Source organism: Podarcis cretensis, assembly GCF_951804945.1.
Source record: "Podarcis cretensis genome assembly, chromosome: 6".
In the NCBI taxonomy this organism is placed as follows: Eukaryota; Metazoa; Chordata; class Lepidosauria; order Squamata; family Lacertidae; genus Podarcis; species Podarcis cretensis.
The window spans coordinates 23,867,714-23,884,986 of NC_137175.1; the positions used below are offsets into that span (position 1 = coordinate 23,867,714).

At 45.5% G+C, this 17,273-nt stretch overlaps 2 protein-coding genes across 2 annotated transcripts in view; one reads left to right on the top strand and one right to left on the bottom strand.

The window, feature by feature from the left end:
* RBPJL (recombination signal binding protein for immunoglobulin kappa J region like) overlaps positions 1-17,273 on the top strand; it is a 104,112-nt gene that overhangs the window by 14,845 nt on the left and 71,994 nt on the right. The window lies entirely within an intron of this gene.
* Positions 1,484-8,959, bottom strand: LOC307219337 (waprin-Enh1-like). Its single transcript, XM_079982456.1, has 4 exons — positions 8,804-8,959; positions 6,393-6,524; positions 4,381-4,512; positions 1,484-2,316 (listed from the first exon to the last, which is right to left on the bottom strand). The coding sequence occupies exons 1-3, from the start codon at positions 8,883-8,885 to the stop codon at positions 4,382-4,384; spliced, it is 345 nt and encodes a 114-aa protein (XP_079838582.1). The 5' UTR covers positions 8,886-8,959; the 3' UTR covers positions 1,484-2,316; position 4,381.

Here is a 17,273-nt window from a genome sequence, read left to right on the forward strand (position 1 = left end):
AGATTCAGTGGCTCCGACTCAAGGAATGAGGCAGTTGAGCAGCTCAGCAGCTATATCCATGACTGAGCAGTCCTATTTAGGATACACTCTCCTCTCCCTGAAAAGGGGGAGGGGCTAGAAAAGGTGCCCTAAACATAGTCTGCCTCCCTTTCCCCCTGACTGGATTACCACGCCCAGTGCGGCCACCACCCGGCAGTTGTAAAAGACCATTGAACTTTGGAACATGGAATATATAAACATTGACAACTGGGAAACACTGGCCTGCGAGCGCTCCAGTTGGAGAACAGCCTTTACCAAAGGTGTCATGGGCTTTGAAGACATTCAAACTCTGGACGAAAGGGAGAAACATGCTAAGAGAAAGGGAGGCGTGGCAACCCCTCACCGTGATCAACTCCCACCTGGACACCTATGTCCCCACTGCGGAAGGACATGTGGATCCAGAATTGGTCTCCACAGTCACTTACAGACTCACTGTTAAGACTATGTTTAAGACCACAAGTGATCAGAGAAGAGGAGGAGGAGGAGGAAGAAGAAGAAGAAGCAGCCACTGTCAAGGAAGGGGGGCAATTTGGATGGTGTACGTTCCCCAGTCATTCTCAACTTTTGCATTGTGGTCACACAGCTGACACACATTGGCACTGGAAAGGAAAACTGCTTATGCTCTCATATGTGTAGTTGTTTGCAGTTCCCATAAGAGTGCAAGAGGGGGACACATTTTTAAAATAAAAAACAATAGTGTTGGGTAGAGACCAGCGCAGCTCCAGAGACAACTGGTAAATTTTACTCAAGGCATGGGCTGAGACAGAAAGGGTGGAGATGAAGGAGGAGAAAGCAGAGCACTCGCACAATGGACCACAAGGGAAAGTGTGGAAAGCTTTTTCCATTCAAGAATCCGAAAAAGGATCAGATCAGGAGAGGAACAAATTTCTATTGGGGTTTTAAGGGGTTTTTAATTTGTTGTGATACAGTGGTTTTTCCTATTTCTGTGTCGCAATATACAGTAATACCTCCGCGAACGTCACCCCGTCGACTGTCCATTTCCACCAACATCCATGGCAAACCCGGAAGTACCGGAATGGGTTACTTCCAGGTTTGCCACTCGCACATGCGCACAAACCCAAACCGCTCCGCGTGTGTGCGCAGAGTGGTGCTTTGTCGAGCGTCCAGGGCTCCAGAACAGATCCCGGATTCAAAACAAGGTACCAATGTAAATGAAAAGCTTTTGAGCCTGTGCTACTGATCTGATGCAAATCCTAAGAAAACGAAAGTGAATGAAAGTGTGTCCAGGCCCCAAGATTCTCTCCATTGAGATCTAGCAACTTGCAAGGTCAGGCTACCTGGAATTTTCACCCTTCAGAACTGGTTGTGTAGTTCCTGTACTGCAACAGATGTGCTGCTATTTTGGGGAAATCTCCAATTGAAATAGAGCAATATAAAATAATATAGATTGCAGCTCTTCCAGACTGGAATAACAATTTGCATATACAATTTGAACCATATGCATTTATTTCTTCTGCAAGTGTAATTGTATGACTTTTTCATTTATAGTTTCAAAGAGAGAGAGAGATAAATGAGTCCTGGATCCACAGGAGGAAAGCTTCCTATTTTGTGATGACGGTGTTTGTAAATACTAGTGTTGCAAGGTAATTTCTTGTTGCATAAAAATTTCCCAGACTGATGCAGGAACTGGAAATAAGCTGTCAGAGTTATAACCACATGGAGTTTCTCACCCACTGGGATGAATCTGGAAGCTTGCTCTGTGTTAGAAGTTGTATATTCAATTTAAATAACCAATAGCCCATAACCTATTATATAACACATTTTGCTGCAGATTATGACTTCTTCACTGTCAATCACAAGAGCAAGGTCTGTTTTTATAGTCCAATAGATGAATGTACAGAAATGCTCCTGTTTCATCTGAGCTTCTTGGTCAATATGTGGCCCATTCAAGAAAATCTCCAAGGAGACGTTATAGCTGACCACCAATATTTTAGGTAACAAGTAAAAACATGTTCCTTCACTTCTGTTCTCCTTCCACATGATGTCCTGAGACTCAGATGAGAAATGCCAACAACAAAAACAAAAGACTGTTGGTGGTATTCAACTAAGTCATACTCAGAGCGGACCCACAAAAATAATTTGATTTACTAACAAAAGTCAACTGGTTTAAATGGATCTACTCTGACTCAGTCAGATAAACCCTTTATTTGCATTCAGTTGGGTAGAAAGTGGTTTCCCTGCATGATGAAAAGATGAATAATTGGGCGAATTTCAGGCACAGGTGTTGCATTTCAGGCACATCAACAGGATGTTATTCTGGATGGGAAAAGGAGACGGAAAACAACAAGGTTGGTGACAGAGAACAAAATAATCCTAGTCAATTGTACCTCCTCACTCCCAGCCTTGGAGAAAATTCCTAAAATGTTCCCGCCTGTTGTTGTCCTTACCTCCCTGGAAGAGAGAACTCAGAGTAGGTCCCTCCTTCTAAATCCTTATAATTGGGAATCTTAGCATTTTGAATATCTTACCATGTTATGTCCTCATTTGTCAGACATATAAATGTCCATTTAAAGCACAGAGCTTAGCCCTTTCTGGTGTCCTAGAGAGAAGTGCCCTGCACTGGCGCTCAGTAGCCAAATTCTGATACATTTGTCAGATCAAAATAAAATCCAAACTGACAGGGCGATATATTTGAGTGGACCAATTACTGTTTGTATATAGGGATAACCTGTGGCTCCCAGCTTCCCTGATTGCACCAGGCCCATCATAAGACCTTGAACACAGGGAAAGACAAAGAGCCTGAGGGATCAGGACAACGGCCCATCTAGTTCTGCATCTTGCTCTCACGGTGGCCACCCAGATAGATGCCTGTGGAGAACCAACAAGCAAGGCTAGAGCATCTACTGTATTTTTTGCTCCATAAGGTGCACCTGACCATAAGGCGCAGCTACTTTTTTTTTGGGGGGGGGGAATTCAAGGAAAAAAATATTCTTTAAAGGGAGGGCTGAGCAGAGCCTGTATGCATCCCAGGCTTTGCTCAGCGCTCCCTTTCATGAGCCGCATGGAGCGTGTGTGCGGCGCTTGCAGGCTTTTCCCAGAGGAGGGAGAAGGGCAGCCTGTCACTGATGGGCTGCCCTTCTCCCTCCTCGGGGAAAAGCCCCCAAGAGCCACACACACGCTCCACACAGCTCTTTAAAGGGAGTGCGGCTCTTGGGGGCTTTTGCGGGAGGTGGGGGAAGTGAGAGAGCCTCGCTTTGTCCCTTCCTCCACCTCCCGCAAAAGCCAGGGATAGCCGCGCGAAGCCTCCCCAGGACAGCGGGATGAAGGCTCTCTGCTGCCCTGCAGAGGCTTCACAGGCTACCCCAGAGCTGCTCAGGAGCTTGTTGGGGCTGGGGGGGGGGAGCCTGGGTTTACTCCTCCCCCAGCCCCAAAAAGCAGCTCAGGAAGCTGCTCCCCGAGCTTGTGGGGCTGGCGGTGGGGGATGTCCGGGTTTCCTCCCCCCCAGCCCCAGGGACCACACTTTCACTTCATAAGACGCACAGACATTTGCCCTTAGATTTTAAGAGGAAAAAGGTGTGTCTTATGGAGCGAAAAATACAGTATCTTATTCAGGCTCTCTCCCTCCTGTGGTTTCCAGCAACTTGCATTCAGAAGCAGACTGCCTCTGTGGAGACAGAGCATTACCCCCCATGAATTTGCCTGCTCCTCTTTCAAAGAGGTGCCAGCTTGTGAGGGCATAATTGGGCCCAGCATTGTCCACTTGATGTCAGGGCGTCGGGAGGAGCCAGGGGCAGAGCTGAATGCAGTGGTTGTGCGGCTTCAATGGCCAGCGGCTGCCCCTCCTCCTGACACAGCCACTGGCAGGAGGCTGCTTTGACCCTCCTTCCCTCCGCAGCAGGGGAGAAAGGGAAGCAGCCGGCCACTGGAGCTGCGCCATGCTTGGACCCACACTCGGCCTCCTCTGCCCCCTCAACATTGGGAGCCCTCCAGCCCCTTCCCAAAAGATATTGAGGGGCCCCAAAACAGCTCGGCCCCCAGGAACTGGCACCCCTGCAAGTTGGAGGCCATCGCTGCCCCTTATGGGAGTGGGTTCCATTGTTCAACAATGCACTGCTTTTATCTGTTCCAAATCTTGCAATATTCAGCTTTTATGAATGTGAAAAAAGTTCTCGTGTTGATAGAAAGGGAGCAAATCTTTCTCCATGCCATGCATAATTTTATAAACTTCTATCGTGTTGCCTCTTACTAATCTTTTCTCTAAACTAAAACGTTCCAAATGCTGGAACCGCTCCTCAGGTGCCCCATCCCCTTGGTCATTTGGCCTGCCTGCATCTATCAAGATGATGTCCAAGGGATGTCCTTAGCCGTCGATGGTGATACCTTATCTGCAGGACCTGGCACAATTGTAGTAGCAACACCTTTGTCTTCCTGGGCAGTCATAGTCAGTTCTGCAACGATCAATTCCTGGGACAGTGCACCTAAATGGATTTCGTGGGCAATACCAAGATATCACTGAGGGAAAGAACAATAGGAGCATCGTTAACCAACGTTCAGACGCTAATGAATGCATTCTAATACTTCTTTTGACTATTGTGCAGCCCTACTGGCTGTACCAAAAGCCACATTTGAATGCGTAATCAGCAAGTTCGCAGCCTGAGCCTGCAAAACCTGACAATCTGGTTCAACTTTCTATGTATACTTTACAGACTCAGCGTCTCTCCAAATATGTGGTAGTACCATTGCTCTGAAGCAAACCAGAGTCAGAGCAGTAATGCTAGCTCCCCCCCCCCATGCACCTCTGGATGGGCAGGTGGGTGGGGGAAATGGTGGCTGTTCTTCTTTTATACTTCCTTGAAATGGCCATCCAGTTGGCATCCTACAAATGGGTGGTGAAATATTGACTACCCCTCTAGGCACAAGTGTCCACAGGAAAATCAAGAGGTAAGAGATGACCACTGCTGCCTATCTGCTTGCTCTTATCATTGCTTGCATGGTAAGAGAGGGCATTTGTTTGAGTGAGCAGCAAGGAGCTGCCCGAGTGGCAGTGACAGCAAGGAGTAGGGGGAGCAGAGCAAGGGGTCTCCAGGGGTTGGCAATGTGCCCCTGCAAGGGGTGGGCCTTGGCAGGTGCCCAGAAATGCCAGCTCCAACATTACACATCTCTCAGAGGGTTAAAAGGAAGGTGAATTGATGCAGTTCATTATTAAAAAGACACACACCTTGTTCCTACTCACAGCCAAACACATCTGCTTCATAGAGAGAACTCTGAGTAGGTCCCTCCCACCTGGCCCATAGAAAAGGGCTGGATGCAGAGAAATGGTGGGGGGGGTATCAGCTGGGGAACTCCCCGAGGAAGAAGGTTCAGAGCCAGGGGATTGATGGTGGAATGCCCATATGTGGTCAGAGGGACAAGGAGCAGGCTGGCAGGAGGGGGTGTTGGGAGCAGAAGAAGGAACATGCCTTAGTGAGCAAGAAGAGGCTGGGGCAGAGAGCAGTCTAGACTGAGAGGCGGGAGAGGAGGGGGGCCAGGAGACAGAGATTAGACAGGCTGCTGAAGAATCCCAGGGCTGACTTAAGCATATGCGGCGTCGGGGTGCAAAGATCCGCTCAGTCCCCCCCCCCCCCGGTTGCCCAGTCCCAGGTGCGCAGGAGGTCGGAGACAGCCAGCTGTCTCAGCGTCTTGCTGGCTCGGTTGCCCCTGAACTCGCAGCTCAAAGCCGCCCACAGCAGAAGAGCCCACTGAGGCGCTCTGACCAACAGGAGGGCTCTTCACTGGATTCAACTCTCAGGCCCCGGACTCTCGGCCTGGCACCCCTGAGAGCCCGGCACCCAGGTGCCCCGCACCCCTAGCACCTATGGGTAAGACGGCCCTGAAGAAGCCACAGAGTCTTCCCCTTCTGCTGTGACCAGCTCCCCTTCCTCATGGTCTCCCAGAACACCCAGAGGAATGAAGAGGGCAGAACAGAGACAAGACGAAGGCTTGGGCTGCTGGGGAAGGAACTGGGGGAGGAATCTTAGAGAGGAGTGGGACGGCAGGGACCTCCAGTCCTTGCAACTGCCTTCTTGGGGCAAGACCTACTGGGAAGAGTTCCTGTGATCACTAGGCCTGTTTGGGTTTCTTTGAATAAAGAGTCAACTTCACTGACACTGGGTGTTTTATTACTGACCCACTCCTGGCACCGGTTCATATTTTATGGAATATATTGTTGCACCTATATATACACCCATTAATATCCTTTCGAATGGCAGAGCTTAGACACTTAGGCTGCCCCAGAGAATAAGGTGTGCAATGGTGGTACATCTTGCACAAACTGGTTTCCCCCTTCCCTGTTTCCGATAATATGCATGCTCTAAGAAATTGTACCTTGAAATGTCAGCCATTGATGAATATACCTGGTGATGGAGCTCTGCAGACCCTGGCACATCTGTAGTTGCAGCACTGGAGGTTACGTGGGCAGTCATAGTTACTCCTGCAACGACTAATTCCTGGCATGGAGCACCGAAATGGATTTCCTGGACACATCCCTGAAATATTATTATTATTATTATTATCATTATCATTATTATTATCATTACTACTACTACTACTGCTGCTGCTGCTACTGCTACTGCTACTACCCACCTTTTTCTCTGACAGGCAAAAGCATGGGAGAGGGGAAGCAGTCATTAAAAACAGTTAAACATTAATAGAATTACAATTTTATATGAGTTTGTGTGTATGAGTGTGATCCACCAAAACATACTAATAATTACAATAAAAAGAGCACAAAAATAAAAAAGAACAGCATCTGAACATCAAAATATGAACTTTTACGCACTATTCTATTGACTATAGTGCAGCCATGTTATCCATAGCAAAATTTGCATTTGAATTTATAATTAGGAAGCTCACATTTTAGGCATGCAAGAGCCCACTATCCTGCATTCTTTCCACATGTATTTTATAGGTTCCCCATCTATCCAAATCTTATGTAGGCCAGAAACCCTGGGAAATGTTGCTAAAGGATAACTTTCCAGTGAAAATTTCCAACACGTTTCTTCCGTCCATTTTTTGCTGTTAGAAAAGTGATGGGACGCCAGCCAAATCTGTGTTAATAAACAGCATGTCTGAAAGTGCCCAATTTCTCAGAGTCAGTAACTAACTCTGTAAGACAGGGGAATCTTTCAAGTCACTATTTTGTGAAGATAAATGAGACACACAAAGGAATTTACAATTTAAGTTCTATATAAATAATGAATGGTTCGTTTATCTCTTTTAAGATGTTTCCAGCTAAACATTTCATTTGTAAGAAAAGGAAATTACAGTTGTCATTGTGATCACATGATTCTCCCAAGATGTGAGAATCAAAAAAATGTTGCCTATTTCTAAAGATGCAAAGTTGCCAGCAACATGGTAAGCTATGGTAGATAGAGATAGATAGATAGATAGATAGATAGATAGATAGATAGATAGATAGATAGAAGATATAGATATTGATACTGTATGTGGTTTGTTCAGCACTTCTATTTGTTTAAAGCATATGTCAAAGCAGTCTAAAAATACTAAAATTAAAAAATATAAAAAATAAACAACATAAACAATTATTTCTCATTAAAAAACAATCCATCACTTTTGGTGACTTGAGTCTTTGTCACATGTGCTCTGCTACACTGCTACCTTTTTCACAACATTCCAATCTGTATTGTATACTTAAATAAATGGAATTCAATCATGTCCTCACAAAAAAAAAATACAGTATAGTTTTAGAGAGAATTAAGAATTGCTCTTGGCTTTCTGTATCCCTTATGCAAACTACAAAACTCTGTCCATGCCCACTGGCAACCTTCTCCAGAGTGCCTAAGAGTGGCCACCATACCACCAGCTCTGTTTAATTGAAGGTAGCATGAATTTATTTATTTATATTATTAGTAGTAGTAGTATTGATATTATTAGTATTATTAGCATTGCAATGCTGTCCTATATACATGCTTGCTCTTACTCCCACTATGCTCAATGTGACTTACTTCTCAGGCTACAATTTTTCACACACTCTGTAGTCTTATTCAACTCAAGTTCTGGGTATAGACAAACATATGTTTGCCCTGAAAAGGCTGCAGTTCTATGCACATTTACTACCTGTAAATAAGTCCCATTGAACTCACAGAGTTCAGTAACGTACAGTGGTAAGACGAAATTAATCCGTTCTGCGAGTCTCTTCGTCTTGCGGTTTTTTCGTCTTGCGAAGCACGGCTATTAGCGGCTTAGCGGCTATTAGCGGCTCAGCGGCTTAGCGGCTATTAACGGCTTAGCGGCTTAGCAGCTTTAAGCAAAAGGAAACAAACTCGCAAGAACTCGCAAGACGTTTCATCTTGTGAAGCAAGCCCATAGGGAAATTCGTCTTGCAGAATGACTCAAAAAACGGAAAACTCTTTCGTCTTGCACGTTTTTCGTCTTGCGAGGTACCACTGTATAGCTGCAAAGCAAACATGTGCAGAATTATATTGGGGGCTGTCGTCTCTGTTATTGTTGCCTGCCATTCCTGCTCTGCTTGCTCATGCTGCAGCTCACACTGCCGCCTACTGGCAGCCACACAAACTACAGCATGACAAATTTTTCCCTTACAAAAATATTATATAGCAAGACAGCGTGAATTCCGTTTCTCTCTTCTGCAGGACCAAGTCCTGTTTATCTCAGGACAAAGTTACTTGCCCTGAAATGGCTTTGTGGATATAACTACCGATAACCCAGCTTTAGCTACTCCAAATGTTTTTTCCCCTGTCCTGTATTCCAGAATCGCCTTTCAACTTTTTCGCATCTTACCTACCTATTCTGTAACAAGTTGCAGAGGGTAATTCGGTCCAAAGGGCCAGAAACCCCACAAGGAGAAGGACAGTCAGTGTCTTCATGGTGCCTTCAGGAATCGGATGTGAACGCTTAGAATAGAACAAGACTTGTATTTAAACAGATGCGTGGGTAGGGTTAAGATTATATGTCTCCCCATCTACCTCATACTTAATATCAGCAGCATCAAACTTTTCAGGCCCTTGAAAATAATTGCATTGCACCATCTTTATAGATTGCATGTGTTGTTCTAGCCGGGCCTGTGGGTGTTGACACCTGTAATGCACCTGTATAAACACCCAAACTTCAAAGAATTCTCCTGAGTCACACCCGGATTATAGCTCCTTCCAGCACGTGAGGAAAACTCACCCCTGGGAATGGTACCAGGGCAGGGCTCATGTTGTAAAAGAACCAGGACTTCCTATATTCAAGTTAATACCTGGTGATTGTGATGTTTTCAAAAAGACAGAGAGAGAGAGTGAGAGAGAGAGAACTAAACAGCCACAAGGTGGGATAGGCTATAGCTCAATAGCACAGCACATGCCTTCCTCCCCCCCCCCCGAAGAAGCATGTGAATCACTACGTAGCATTTCTAATTAAAATGATCCTCAGATATAGAGTGAAATAGTCAGCTCAATACTACATGGTGCACAGTGTTTAGTGGGATTTGCTGAGAGACCCTTAGGGGCCAAGGCCCTCAGACCTGAAGAAAAGCCCTGTTTATGTTCTAAAAGTGGATGGTGGGAGTAAGTGGTTGTCTGAATACTGTAGTGTGTTTTATTTTGTACATTCTGCTGCCTTGCAGTGCTCTTTGACTTCATGTTGGTATTGTCAATATGAATATTGCTTATGTATCTTTAATTTTTTAATGTAAATTATTTGACATTGGTTTTATTTTACTTTGTGTGTGTGTATATCATCATCATCAATAATATTTATATACTGTTCAAAATCAATAAGAGATTTACATAGAACATGGTGAGATAATTTAATTTTAAAAAGTAAAAATGCAAACACAACATTTAAAACCAAAAAATGCAAATAAACATATCAGCAAAACCACAAAACCCATCAATAAAAAACCAGTTAAATACCAATAAATAATAGAACAATGTGGTAAATCTTAGGAGGCTGGGAATGCCTGCTTACAGGGGTGCCAACTTGAATAAAATATGGGGGGCAGGTAAGCCCTGCCCCATATAATCAGTCACATGACATGGCACACACACACGCACACCATTTGAATGGCAATGCCCATCAACTCTGGGGGGGATGGTCCCCTCAAATATTGTATTGGGGAGGCCAAAGGGACCTTGGCCCTTACAAGGTGGCTCCTATGCCTGCTTAAATAAAGGGGTTTGGTGTTTAAAGCTTGTTTCTGCCTCATGGAAGGGTGTTTGACCACTGGCCATGTTGACTGAGGCAGATGAGAGTCCAACAATAGCTGGCCACAGGTTCCTCATCCTTGTATGTTATAGGCATACTACAATATACAGCAGGGATCAGTGAACTATTTCAACAGGGGGCTGGTCCACTGTCCCTCAGACCTTGTGGGGGGCCAGACTATATTTTGAAGAAGAAGAAAAAGAACGAATTCCTGTGCCCCACAAATAACCCAGAGATGCATTTTAAATAAAAGCACACGTTCTACTCATGTAAAAACAAGCTGCTTCCTGGACCGTCCACAGGCTGGATTTAGAAGGCGATTGGGCTGGATCCGGCTCCTGGACCTTAGTTTGCCTACCCATGATATACACACACACAATACTGTAAAGTGCTTTGAGATCTACAGATAGTAAGCTATCTATAAATGGAATTCATAATAAGAACAATTGTAGGACCATCACACACACACACACGCACACAACACAAAATCCACTTGCAGTGTCCTGGGTTTCTTTGAAGACAGGCTTCTATGGTCCATAGTCATGTGGTCTTGCTAGGAATATCTGTAGGTTGGAATCCTTTCTTCACTGAATGCTGCAATGCTGCAAGTACAAGCAGGATGTTGTAAACCTGCCTAAAAATGATGAGTGAAGTCCCACAGTCACCTCATTACTTACATCAGGTAGTCACAAGCACATGCACATTGGCCCCTCAAAAATTTCTTTAAAATAATACTTTGTTCCCAACTTTTCTCAAACGGTCCAAAGGAAGGAAGTTGAAACAGTGAGAATTTGTTGGAAAAGATGGACCACATGGTCTTTTCAGGGTCCACTAAGAAATTTCCACTCAGACCCCATGAAGGGCCACCAGCCATAGCCTCCACCATTAACTCAAGGTGGGAGAGCACATGACTGCTCTGGGGGAAATAAGGCCAGTTCCAGGTGGTAGAAGCCCCATCTCCCTGCAAACCATCCCGGCTGTAGACTCAATACATTCCCTCTTCACATTCCATCCAAAAGAAGCAAATTCCTCCCCATTTGTGCCAGTAGCGATGGGGCTTGAGCAAACAGCCCTTCGGACCAAGCACTGATTCCCTATTCCCAGGGATGCTGATTGGTGGAGATACCTACACAGTTTGAGGCAGAACAATGAGCAGCCTAGAATCTTCATGACCCAAGGACTCAGGCAGTCCCTGAGCACCATTCACATGCCACTGCTACTATAATGCCCCCATATTTGCTGCACTCTTTCAGTATTGTTAAGGGCAGGCACCAGGCCACTGGACCTCAGTACTTTCTGTAACACATTGGGTGACTAAGTGACAGCCAAGCCAGGCCAGCAACAAGCCAGCATCAGCACCACCAGGACACTAGCTCAGGTGGGTGTGAATGCCCTGGGCTGAAGGGCAACAGCTAGGGAAGTGCAAATACTGCCTCCCAAGTATCTGCCACCTGGGGCAGCTGCCTCACTTTACCTAATGGTAGAGCCGGTCTTGGAAATAATTAGTTCTTTTTTTAAAAAAATTAAAGCACATAACGTGCATGGCCCTAAATATGGAAGTTGTTCATCTTCATCTGCAAAGTGCACCTGGCCTGCGTAGATGACAGGCCTGTTTGGTACCTCCTTTAACAGAGTCATGCACAGGAAGACGCCAGGCTTGGATTAAAAGTTTCCTGTCACTAATGAAAACAGAGACGGCATTCTGACTGTGTTCCTGCTAATGCTCTGATCTTCCAGAATCACCTAATTATATACGTATCTCTCAATCTGGACCTCGTGTCATTTCTGTTGCTTGCATGAGACCTTTACATTGGTCATAGAATTTGTGCTCTTAATTAAACGTTGGGCATTCCCCGTGTTGCTCAATGATAGCGTTGTTGGCGTGCCATGTTTTCGTTCTTTTGAATGCACTTAAAAGCCACAGTCACATCAGCGTCTGTGAGAAAATACTTCGGGTGTGCTCATATATATGTATTTCTGCACTCTTACAGAGAGATGCACATTGGTATTTATCTATTGTAAAATGCTTTGAGATATTTCAGATAGTAAGTAGTCTATAAATATAAACAATGAGCAAACAAATTAACAAATGAATAAATAAAAACGGTTTTGTGCATACAGATCCATGGTATCTACAAGTCTCAGAAACCTGGAAACCATCATGTGAGAAGCTGGCCATGGGTCCCACCTGACGTCATGTCTCAGGTGGCTCCAAAATGCCTCAAATTGGTTTTAATGAGTGTGGTTTGCCTTTGCACCAGCTGTGATGCTGATTGCATCACCTGGATTTTGGGAGTCAGGAAGCAGCTTGTCAACTTGGATCTGCTGCTGAGAAGCGGAGCATTTGTTGTCTTCCCAAAAGTGCCCTGCCCTTCCTTGACACACCTATGTAATACTTCCGTTTCCCTCCGCCTTTCCAGGGAATACAGGAGATGTTTTTTAATACTCCCAGTGTTATCACTCTAGGTTGTTCGGAGCCCCAAAAGAATGTGATTTGGCACTGTCAGGTGTGCTCGATTTGTACTGATATTAATTTTATTTTTAAATGCTTGCACATTAACAATATTAATTTAAATACAGTGGTACCTCGGAACTCGATCAGAATCCATTCCAAAAGTCCGTTCGACTTCCAAATCATTTGGAAATCAAGGTACGGTTTCTGATTGGCTGCAGGAAACTCCTGCAGCCAATCGGAAGCTGCGGAAGTGGGTTCCAAAGAATGTTCGCAAACCGGAACACGCAGAGCCAAAATGTTTGAATCGCAAGACATTTGGGATCCAAGGTATTGTGAATGTTTTCGACAACCTCACATGCGGGACTTGACATCTTTCCACAGGGCCTGCAAGACAGAGCTGTTCCACCAGACCTTTGGCCAAGGCACAGTCTGACCCCCTCCTTCTGTAATCCTCATAGAACTCTAGCCCAATGGTTGCCATTAATTTGATTCTGAATTTTAGAATGAATTGATTTTAGAATATATTTCTATTAACTGATTGTGATTTTATGTAAACTGTGTTTTTTTACTGTTGTTAGCCGCTCTGACCCCAGCTTCGACTGGGGAGGGCGGGATATAAATAAAATGTATTATTAGTATTAGTAGTAGTAGTAGTAAAGGTAAAGGGACCCCTGACCATTAGGTCCAGTCATGACCGACTCTGGGGTTGTGGTGCTCATCTCGCTTTATTGGCCGGGGAGCCGGTGTACAGCTTCTGGGTCATGTGGCCAGCATGACTAAGCTGCTTCTGGTGAACCAGAGCAGTGCACGGAAACGCCGTTTACTTTCCTGCCAGAGCGGTACCTATTTATCTCCTTGCATTTCATGCTTTCGAACTGCTAGGTTGGCAGGAGCTGGGACTGAGCAATGGGAGCTCACTCCGTTGGGGGATTCGAACCGCCGACCTTCTGATCTGCAAGTCCTAGGCTCTGTGGTTTAACCCACAGTGCCACCCGCATCCCTAGTATATACAAATAATATTTGCCTCCTTTGCAAATCCCCCAGGGATTGCGCGCCAAAATTTGGTGGCCCCAAAGTCAAAGAAAGTAGAGAAATCAAGTGCTACCAGCAGATTCACTAGGTGGCTGGCGAGACATTAAATAAAACAGAGGTTGGTTCACGTTTGTAAGCTAGTAGTTCACCGTTCTTACCACTCTTTATGGAGAATGAGACGATCAGTGACTACTAGCTATTATGGCTATGCTCTGCTTCCATATTGAGAGGTTGTAATGCTTCTGAATACCAGTTTCTGGAAACCACAGGTGGGTAGGATAATCTTGTGCTCAGGTCCTGCCTGCGAGTTTCCAGCAGGCATTTGACTGGCCACTGTGAGTGCAGGATGCTGGACTAGAGGGGCCATTGGCCTGATCCAGCAAACACTTCTTATTTTATTATGCCATAAGTCATGGATTGCCTGTGTTGAAATTAGGCTTGAAAGAAGTATTCTCTTGTAGCCAATGAAGCAACATGTGCTCAATTGCGGTGCATCTCCAGATTGCAGACGTGTCCACGGGCCCAAAAAGTCCAATGACTCCTATGATCAGTGTTGGAAAAAACAGTCATTCGAAAGAAAGAGCTTCAGGTAAGCTGGCTGGTTGGTTTGGGAGAAGGGGAGGGGCAAATCAGGGGAGGGAAAGTTGGTGACAATGGTGGTAGGTAAACATCAATGCAAGCCTCCATGGTGCATACCACTCTTCAAATATATCAAATACATCACATGGAAGATGGAGCAAGCTTGTTTTCTCTTGCTCCAGAGGGTAGGACTCGAACCAGTGGCTTCAAGTAACAAGAAAGGAGATTCCTACGAAACATCAGGAAGAGCTTTCTGACGGCAAAAGCTGTCCAACAGTGGAACGGACTCTCTTGAAGGTGGTGGACTCTTCTTCCTTGGAGGATTTTAAAGCAGAAGTTGGACGGCCATCTGTCGTGGATGCCTGAGATTCTTGCATTACAGGGGTTGCACTGGATGACCCTCCAGATCCCAACTCTACAGTTCTTCCTGCCATGGTACGTGAGTCTGTACTAATAGGTTCATAGCAGAGTAGGAGAATCAATGCCAGGTTCAGAATAAACCAAGCGACAAAGCGTGTATTGTTGCAAAATAAGCAAATATCCACAAACGTTTATTTATATGATCCGTTCTAGGTTTAGATTTCATTTCTTTTTTTTTAAGTGCAAAGCCTAATTTTTTAAAATTTTCATTATGTGCAATGTATGAATTGCTTGATTCAGAGCTAAGCTACCGAAGATAAATCTACACAGCTTTGATTCACTGGATTCCTTCTCTGCTTTCCCCTGAGTGCAGCTGTCAGCGATGTGTGTGGTATGATCAACCATTGCAATCCACCCCATTGGGAAGGCTTGGCGAGTTAATGCTCCATTCAGTGTTTCACCTGTGAAAACAAGGATTGTTCTGGGTGTGGGTGAAAAAAAGTCTATGCCTCAAGCTTCCTGCTGGGGGGGGGGCGGTGTCTGCCTCCCTTCACAGGCTCCCATTCATTAGCATAGTCAAACACTCCAGTTGTCCATTCCCTCCATCCGTAAGAATAAAGGCTGGGTTAGGGGAAAGAGTTTATTTCTTGCCATTTCCCAAGAGAGGAGATTTCAGGATAAATGTATGAAGTTGCCTTCTCATTGCTGCTTGGAATACTTTGCTTAGGAACAAGCTGCGTTGGGAGGGAGCAGGGTGTTGAGCTATTTTGTACATATACTAATGGTGCCTGTTGGGTTTCCACCTGTCCTGAATAATACAGGATTGTCCCGTATTCCAATGTAAAATGTGAGGTCCTGTATTGATAGTTTTGTCCTGTATTGCCCCCCCCCTCTCTCTGCCAAGTTAGGGATCCTTTCCAAATCCATGTGTTTGAAAGGGTGTGTGGAAGATCATGTATTTAAGCTCTTGGGTAGCCAAGCACACAAGGGACACGGGTGGCACTGTGGTCTAAACCACAGAGCCTAAGGCTTGCCGATCAGAAGGTCGGTGGTTCGAATCCCTGTGACAGGGTGAGCTCCTGTTGCTCGGTCGCTGCTCCTGCCAACCTACCAGTCCGAAAGCACGTCAAAGTGCAAGTAGACTAATAGGTGCCGCTCCGGCAGGAAGGTAAATGGCGTTTCCGTGCGCTGCTCTGGTTTGCCAGAAGCGGCTTGGTCATGCTGGCCACATGACCTGGAAGCTGTACGCCTCGGCCAGTAAAGCAAGATGAGCGCCGCAACCCCAGAGTCATCCGCGACTGGACCTAATGGTCAGGGGTCCCTTTACCTAGCCAAGCACACAGATTTACAAATTCATGTGTCTGTGTGTGTGTGAGTGTGTGTGTGTGTGTGCCTGTGTGACAAATTCCAGAGAGGGCATCCTGCTGTAGATTGCAAGGTACAGTGGTACCTCGGGTTACAGACTCCGCTAACCCAGAAATAGTACCTCGGGTTGAGAACTTTGCTTCAGGATGAGAACAGAAATCATGCTCCAGCGGCACGGCAGCAGCAGGAGGCCCCATTAGCTAAAGTGGTGCTTCAGGTTAAGAACAGTTTCAGGTTAAGAACAGACCTCCAGAACGAATTAAGTTCTTAACCCGAAGTACCACTGTATTGCTTTGAAGTCACTTCAGCACCAGATTGGGAGGGGGGTTTGCTCCCTAACTGCCCCACCCTGTATTTTGCCAGAACAAAGATGGCAGCCCTAGTGTATGCGTGATTTTTTAACAATACAAGTGGGACTGCACAAAAATGTTGCAATGAGATCTCCCTGTTTGAGATTCCAGCCACTCTGTTCTATCCCCTTCCCTCCCATCCACTTTTCTGCTTCATCAGAGAGACCGAGACAAAGAAGAAGCAGAAAAGATTAAGAACCTTTGTCCTATTTCCCGCCACCGGAAGTAGGGGATATGACATCAAACAGTCCTGTCTTCTCTAAAAATACAGGAACTCTCTGAGCCTTAACCCCTTCATATGCTTATTTAGTAAACGTAATTGCCATTTTGGAGGCAGATTTCCCCACAAACCCTTTGCTCTGCCAAAACATCAGGAAAAATTTTCTGACAGTAAAAGCTGTTTGACAGTGGAATGGTCTTCCTTGGGAAGTTGTGGACGCTCCTTCCTTGAAGGTTTTCAAGCAGAGGTTAGATGACCATCTGTCATGGATGCTTTAGATGAGATTCCTGCATTGCAGGGGGTGGACTAGATGACTCTTGAGTCCCTTCAACTCTACAATTCTATAAACCACTGAGTGCACAATCCTCATTGGGCTGTTTGTAGGGGAGATTCCCATGGTACTTCTGTAAGTCATGGGCTTCCCCCACCACCATGACTGCCAATGACTCCCTCTTGAGAATGGGCGACACCATTTTGGTTACCTAAGAGGCAACACCTATCCATTCAACAACCTATCCATCAACAACCTATCCATCAACCTATCAACAACCTATTCAAACAACCTATCCATTCTGAAGGAAATCAGCCCTGAGTGCTCACTGGAAGGACAGATCATGAAGCTGAGCCTCCAGTACTTTGGCCACCTCATGAGAAGGGATACTCCCTGGAAAAGCCCCTGGTGCTGGGAAAGATGGAGGGCACAAGA

What these genes read in the sequence shown, in the direction of transcription:
- LOC307219337 (XM_079982456.1), bottom strand. Translation starts at nt 8,885, where the DNA reads ATGAAGACACTGACTGTCCTTCTCCTTGTGGGGTTTCTGGCCCTTTGG. An exon ending in TGCAACTTGTTACAGAATAG is followed by an intron (nt 6,525 to 8,803) that starts GTAGGTAAGATG and finishes ATAATATTTCAG; the next exon opens with GGATGTGTCCAGGAAATCCA. An exon ending in CTGCAGAGCTCCATCACCAG is followed by an intron (nt 4,513 to 6,392) that starts GTATATTCATCA and finishes TCTTTCCCTCAG; the next exon opens with TGATATCTTGGTATTGCCCA.